We start from the raw sequence: 8,089 nt of genomic DNA, 5'->3' as shown, positions 1-8,089 counted from the left end.
TAAGGTGCCAGTTGTACATATCTGGTCTGGCCTTTTTTATCATAGAATAGGTGCAGATACTGCCTCCTTCCAAGACACCCTTTCTCTTTGCCCCTACCCACCTCCCATTATCACCCCTTTTAGAGAATACAGAACTAATTATCATTTTGTGGTGCTAAGTAATTTGTTAATGATAACTAGAAAAGCAGTAATCCTAATAGATCCCCTGCAGCCAGCAACAAACCCCCCCCCCCAAAAAAAAAAAAAAAAAGATCCCCCAGCAAGCATAAATCCCCCAATAACAATAAATAAACACCCCCAGCAACTATAGATCCCCACGGCAAAATCCCCCCCCCCCCCGCGCACCGATAGATCTATCCCAGCAATAACAGACCCTCACCAGCAATAATAGATCACCGAGCAGCCAGCGTTGAAAAGATCCCTTCCTAAACAGCAGATCTCCCTCTGCAACAATAGAACTCCCCAGCATTATTAGACCCCCCTGCAACAACCCCCCCCCCAGTGATAATAGATTCCCCAGCAGCCAGCATCAATAGTCTCCAGCACTGAATGTGTGTAATGGAAAGGGGTGCTGAAGTGTGCTGAAGGACACTTCAGCACCCCTTTCCATTACATACATTCAGTGCTGGAGACGATGGAACTGCTTTCCCTGTGTTCCTACTGAAAAAAGTTCCTGTGTATGGTACATCTGCCCAGTGGCATCTGTATCTTCAGACATCCTTAGCTTGCAGCATTTATTTTAAATGACCAAAAGCTATAATTCACGGTGCTCTTCAACAGCTGAAATTCTGTGGAGAACATTGCTTCCAATGTTTACAACCAATCCTCGTTCTCATTTTATTAAACTTAGATTATGCCCATGCATTGGATCAGGGGCTTTAAATGGTCAGCTTTAGCATTTCTGGCAGAAATTAAAAACCGTGGGTTCTGATCAATTCTGCTTATTAAGCCTTCTAAAAAAAAAAAAAAGAATGCTAAGCACATTTAGAAACATCTTAAACATGCTTCTTTCACTGCAGTAATTCATGCAAAAGGAGCCCTAAACAAGTATTGAGTGCATACAATAATGTACATGTGCATACTTTTCAGTAAGCCAACATTTCTGTAATAAAAATCCTTTTTTTTATTGGTCTTATGCAATATTCTACTTTTCTAAAATACTGAATTTGTGGTTTTCACTAGCTGTAAGCCATGATCATCAAAATTTGAAGAAAGAAATGCTTGAAATATATCACTCTGTGTGTAACACATCTATATAAATTAAACGAGTTACACTTTTTGAATTGAATTACTAAAATAAATTAACTTTTTGATGATATTCTAATTTTATGAAACGCACCTGTATCTCTTATGGCACTTTTCCACTGCAAGTACCGGCTTGGCTCTACTCGGCCCTGCTTGGCCCGGTTTGCTTTTCCACTGCTGGTACCGCATGGTATAGTGTCGGAATGGTTCGGTATGGTACGGTATAGGGTTGCTTTTCCACTAAAGTAGTACTAAAGTTAAGTGGGTGGGATAACAACGGGGTGGGTGGGATTCTCTGACCAATCAGTGGCTAGTAGTGACTGCATGCAAAGGATTGTGGGATATGGTACCAGTTTGGTACCTGTTGGAACCACAATCGAGTAGGTACTGTTTTTTCAGAGCCGTACCGTACCGTACCGTTCGGTTCCATGCAGTGAAAAAGCAAACCTATACCGTACCGTACCGAACCATTCCGACCCTATACCATGCGGTACCAGCAGTGGAAAAGCACAAAAGCGTGCCGAACCGGTACGGTTCCATGCAGTGGAAAAGCGCCATTAGTGTTCCTTTGGTGCTATTTACCATATCGTAAACGCTAAAGCAGGTTGATGATTTAGGGGCAATGCCCCCACCTTTACCAATGATACTGGGTAAGCTTCATCAGAGAGGTTCTCCTGGGCCCAACTGCACTCTAAATAGGAATCAATAATGGCTGTGCCTATCTGCCTAAACAGTGTCCAAAACACAGGTCCTCAAGTAAGATAATACAGTATGAAAATTTTTGAAACCTTGACTCTTTATTGTATAGAATAGAGAAATGCTTTTATGAAAAAGAAACATCTGCCAGCTGGTAAGTGCACAGGCTACCTAAATAGAGAAAAAAATGAATACTGAATACATTGTTTGGGTAGTACCTGACACTTTAGCAATGTAGTTATATATTTTGATCAAATTGAAAGGAAATCTGATGTATTGTGTCCAGCTTTAGACCAACTGCATAATGTGATTAAACTTTTTATTAGTTTATGATTTCAATACTGCATTTTTGGAGGGTTTTATTTGAGGTGTGTTTAGCCAAGTCAGTCAACTTTTCCTTTATTTTTAGGGTTGAGTGAGCAAACCTTTCTAATAACTTGGACAGCAATATATTAATTATTTTGAAGTTGCTTTACAATTGTTTAATGTTGCCAAGCAGATTACCAAATGTTTAATGTTAAATCATCATGTCAAGCATATAAAGCAGTGGAAAGATGAGCAGTCAAATACTTGTAAACATTAATATTAGTAGTTAATGTTTTGTGGCACTCCCAGTTTTCCATATATAAAGGAGCAGAATGAATGGAGAGCATATTGAGAAGGACATTCACTTAAAAAAGCACACTTTTAGGTCATCCTCTCACATCCATCATCATGAGTTACAGTGGTCACTCCTCTGCTGGATTATACCATGGAAGCTGCCATGTTGGTAGGCATCTGTCTAAGATCCCAAGCCACACATCTCATTATGGAGGATCTTCAATTAGCCATCATGGAGGATCCCACTCTTCTCACCATGCAGCAATTGAATAATCGCTTGGCTACCTACTTAGACAAAGTCCGCTTCCTAGAGCAACAGAATGCCCAGATTGAAAGGAATATCCGGGAGTGGTATGAGAGGAATCAGCCCAGCACTTTACCTGACTACAGCTGCTTCTTCAGAGTCATTCAAGAGCTTCAAGGCCAGGTAAAAAAAATTAACTTGTCTACATACGTGGTGTAATAATTAGGACATTTTTTTGACACAGATTTTTTTTTTTTTTTTTTTTATGAACACTTTTTAAACCCACCCTGACACCTACATCTTTAAAATATAAAAACATATTGTACATATTAGGCATCTAAAGGGATACCAGATCACATATTTTATACAGCACCCAAAATGGGTCTCAGGGCATTTCATTCATACTTTCGGGCACTGTGATGAAGACATGTACTGGATAAAAATCATGATTTTAGGACTGTTTGCGTCAAAGGTATTGAATAAACTAGGACTCAAGATGAACAAATATCTGTACTTGCTGGAATTGTTGTCATCTAAGGAATGGCACGCAGTAATATATTACATTTTGTTTTTAGGTTCAGATATGCTTTAATATAAAAGCCATTTTAGACTGAAAAAATGCTATAAAGAATTTGACAATAGTTTCCCTCAATAGGATTATTGGACTGTGCACAGTAAAACATTAAAGTGATACAAAACACACACTGTTTACTTTACATTATCACTTCTCTTCATCTATGGATGATGGCTCTGTACAATATACAGCAGGTAGTTGGTTCACTCAACGGGACCCTCAGCAGGAGAAGTTTTCCAATTAATGTCAATGATTCAGCGGGGCACAGCCCATCTTTCTTAAGACTTGGCAACAGCTAGGCTACACAATCTCAGACTTTAGCAGAGACACAGACAAGGAGGGAGAACAGCAGGATCGACACATTTTTTGCAGTATACAGAAAATAAATCCTATAGTGACTGTTACGAAAAAATGAAGATATGCTCCATTTTTTCTGCAGCACACTGGATGGCACTGGAGAACACTGCAGTAAAGGGCTGAGCAGAGACCTGAATGGAGTGTACACTTTGTACACTTTCAATAAAGTAAAAAAAAGGTAAACAGTGTCTTGCGTTGTACAACTCAAGGCACCGCTCATCACCATTGCCACACCACAGATATCAGTTGAATGCTATAAGGGAATGTTTTAGCATGTGGCTAGTGTGAATGAACCCTTAAGTCATATTACAGTGCAAGCCATAATAGATATGCAATAAATACCTTAATTAATTCAGAGCAAAGTTCAGTTTAATACACTCCATGAATTTAACCTTTGCAATATACAATTAACACCTATATTTTTCCAGATTTCCTCAACTTCTGTGGAAAATGCCAGGATTGTATTACAAATAGACAATGCTCGTCTAGCAGCAGATGACTTCAGAAACAAGTAAGCCTTTCTATATTTCATGTCTTTCATCATTATTATCATTATCAGCATTAATTGCTTTTGTCTTCCTTTTGTCACCAGGTATGAAATGGAACGCCAGCTGGGAAGCAGTGTTGAGGCTGATGTGAATGGACTTCGTATACTACTGGAAGAACTGAGCAGGGAAATATGTCATCTACAGACACAAGTAGAAAACCTTCAGGAGGAACTGCAGCTAATGAAGATGAACCATAGGGAGGTGGGATGCTTGCTACCCCTTTTTAAAGCTAAATGTGTTGTCACAGAGCAGGTGTAAATAATGTCAAACTAATAATGTTGCTTTATGCTCCTCTGAGGTATGCTGCTGTCCTAGGCCACCTGTGGAAAATTGGCAACTTTGGCAACTTTTTAAATCTTTTATCTTTATTTAATTGTCAATGAACTTAAATGGTCTGAGAAATGTTTCAAACTATTCTCAAAACATTTACCTATTGACATAAGCCCAAAAGCCAAGACAACACAGGTCCTAAAGTACACATTATGGAGATCTGCATATATGCACCCATAACACAACTAGTTTCTAACACTTCTTTTTACAGGAAGTCAACGCTTTGCAAGCTCAATTGGGTGCCAGGGTCAATGTGGAAATGGATGCTGCTCCATCGGCTGATCTGAATAGAACCTTGTTTGAGATCAGAGAGCAGTATGAGAATCTGATGGAACGGAATCTGAGAGAGGTGGAAACTATTTTCCGACAACGGGTAAGTCTTTTTGTAGACTGAAAAAGCTTGTTAAACCTGTTAGAAAAGTAGTGTGATAGCTATCTATTACATTTGGATCATTAGGCACTATTACTTCATGGTTATATTCCAGTAAACAATAAATATTGATGAGAACATGATCGGCTTTATTTCTCAGTTGTATTGAACAATTCCAATGTTCCAGTTACACTGAAGATCGGGACCACTGCTCTCATGCAGAGATCTTCAGAGGTCCACCACACCCCTTGCACAGTCACAACTACTCTGGCCAACTGGCCACGCTCATGCTTCCTGATCAGCGATGTGAGTGTTTATTGGGGCACTGGTGCGACTAGGCTTTAAGGCTGTTGCCTAAGAGCATAAAGGACAAAATGAAGTGGCATAACTTAAAAGATATTAAAACTAAAAGAAAAGTACAAATCAACTTAAGCCTAGCTATTGTATATTTGTAATATGTTTCTTCAAAGATTAGAAATAAACTCTCTTTGACTTTATGTATAAAACGATATGGAAATCAGCCTTCATATATTAAGGGGTACATGACTCTAACAACCGTTCTATTCATATAGACTGAGGAACTGAATCGTGAAGTTGCTTCTGGTTCTGAACGACTCCAGTCTGTACAAACTGAAGTCATTGACTTGAGACGTACCATTCAAACCTTGGAGATCGAACTGCAAAGCCAGCTCAGCTTGGTAAATATTATTGCCAGCCAAATATTAAACGTTGTGTCAATGGCCAGTTGCTGGTAGTTTAAGTCTGTGAGCATCTTCGATTCATTCTGCAAAGACTAACAGTATCTACTGTAATTACCTGTTTTTTTTTTTATACAACCTTTCTCTATATTTTCCCAGAAAACAGCTCTAGAAAACACATTGGCAGAGACAGAAGCCACATTTGGGGCTCAACTTGCCCAATTACAATGTATGATCAACAATGTAGAGTCCCAGCTGGCCCAGATGCGATCTGACCTGGAACGTCAGAATCAGGAATACAAGATCCTGATGGACCAAAAGACTCACCTGGAGATGGAGATCGCCACCTATAAGCGCCTATTGGAAGGTCATGATATCCAGTATGTATTTCACACAGGACAAGCAACTTAATATTCCTTAAAACATGCAGTCCTCAATGTATAGCAACACCTATTCACATTGAATCTTTTAAGAGGAAAGAAATAATTTTTATATCTGAATTTATTCTGAATAATATTCGATCAGCTACCAGAATAGAACAGCTTCATTTTAAGACCAATGGTTAATAACATGTTCCCATTTTGTTTATCAATATATTAGTTAATTCAAGCCATACAGAATGGTCAAAATACCATATATTTCTTCAATAACCTTAACTGTGTGTTTTAAATTTCAGCACTTCAAGTCAACCTTTTCTAGGAGGCAGTCATGGTATGTTAACATATATTGTCTTCTTAAAGTGATTGTAAACATATAGTTTTTTAAAAAAAATAACAAATATGTCATACTGATCTGCACTGTGCAATGATTTTGCACAAAGCAACCCCGGTCCTCCTCTGCCCACTCTCCTGGCTCCTCCCCTGCTGAGTGCCCACTATAGTAAGTGACTTGCTACGAGGGCACTCATGTGGGCTTGTTCCCCAGCCGGCTCTGTGTGTCTATATTGTGTGTGACTAATTATGTGACAATAACAATGATAATTGAAATATGGTAGATTGATATGAAAAACATAGACAAGTTGCATCCCTTTATAATGTGACATAGATGTTTATTAATTTTAACTACTGTATCTTCTACTTTTAGGATCTCACCACACAGTGAAAGTTCACCATGTAACTAGCCCTACTCATCATCAACATCATCAAAGTCATCATCAACGTCATAATCACCATAATGTATGCTAATGTATTTCTGGAGAACTCTGTGGATAATTGTATTATCCTATCTTTATAAAGTCTTTTGGTGTCTTCCTCTGTCTTCTTATGTGGCCTTCGGAATTTGCTTCACCTATGCAAAACTTGGCATGAGACATGAACTAGATCCCCCAAGATACCCAGTAGATACAACTGAAATTATGCAAGGTTTAGGATTAGTTAGATATGTGTTCATCTTTGTAGGTTGGTGGTAAACTATTCAAGTTTATCTAAGTTGTAAGTTAATTTCAAGATGTTGACCAACAAGTTACAAACACTATGGAGTTCTGGCCTTTGAACACTTTATAAAGATCTAGAATGAGAGAAGATATTTCAGTGTACCCAACATTTTTTTAGGGATTGCATAATCCTAGGGCATAATATATGACTTTCCATTCACTTTTTTCTTGGAGCACGTTAAATACTTTTAGGGCCCATGTACTCTATCTTGTTACAATAATGCATTTTAACAAACAGATGTTGTATCAACACGTAGTGCAATGTGTTTCAGTGCCATTTATTGTGTAACAGCATTGAATGGCACCCCATTCTCCCACCTGAACAGAATGCATCTATGCTATAGTATGATGCAGTACACCACACGGTACAATATGGGTGCGTTGGAGAAAACTATAGAGGTCAGGAATTCTTACCTGCTTTGGGGCCCATTCAGAACAAATATTCTGTGGTAATGGAGTGCACCAAATGCCCTAAAAGTGAGTTGTGGTGTATGCATCAACAAGCCCTTATGGTATTGTACATACAGTTGCAAGGAAATTGGCTTCACTCAAAAAAGTGAGCTGCACCATAATCAGTCATTTTGATTTACAATGATCATATGCAAAATTAGTTAGGATATGAACCAGTCTGATCAGTAATGAAATGTGCCTATAGTACGTGAATGCATACATAAAACACATGCTTAAATCAAGTGGAACTCTAGTTTTCTGTTGTGACTTTAGGGAGTTTTATTAACATAATCCTGTGCATATTTTATTATAGAGTTGTAGTATGGGTTTTATAATCATATGTTATAGACCTATTTGTATTGTCCACCACTGTACATAGAACTATTTGTATTGTCCACCACTGTACATATTAATGGAGTATTAGCATGCAAAATACATATTTTATTGTGGTGGACATTCTTGATTCTGGTTATTTAGAATGTGTGAGGATTATTTTGACTATATATATATATATATATATATATATATATTTATATATATAAATA

At 38.1% G+C, this 8,089-nt stretch overlaps 1 protein-coding gene across 1 annotated transcript; it reads left to right on the top strand.

Annotated features, from left to right (window-relative positions):
- Positions 1-2,797: 2,797 nt before the first annotated feature.
- On the top strand, positions 2,798-6,846 carry LOC309566829 (keratin, type I cytoskeletal 14-like; the record flags this gene model as incomplete). Its single annotated transcript, XM_082272146.1, has 8 exons — positions 2,798-2,968; positions 4,145-4,227; positions 4,309-4,465; positions 4,806-4,967; positions 5,537-5,662; positions 5,822-6,042; positions 6,339-6,373; positions 6,746-6,846. The coding sequence occupies 8 exons, from the start codon at positions 2,798-2,800 to the stop codon at positions 6,844-6,846; spliced, it is 1,056 nt and encodes a 351-aa protein (XP_082128272.1).
- Positions 6,847-8,089: the final 1,243 nt, after the last annotated feature.

Source organism: Pelophylax lessonae (genome assembly GCF_965119305.1).
Source record: "Pelophylax lessonae genome assembly, chromosome: 11".
Classification (NCBI taxonomy): domain Eukaryota; kingdom Metazoa; phylum Chordata; class Amphibia; order Anura; family Ranidae; genus Pelophylax; species Pelophylax lessonae.
The sequence above is the reverse complement of the archived record's forward strand: the minus strand, read 5'-3'. Positions and strand labels throughout refer to the sequence as shown.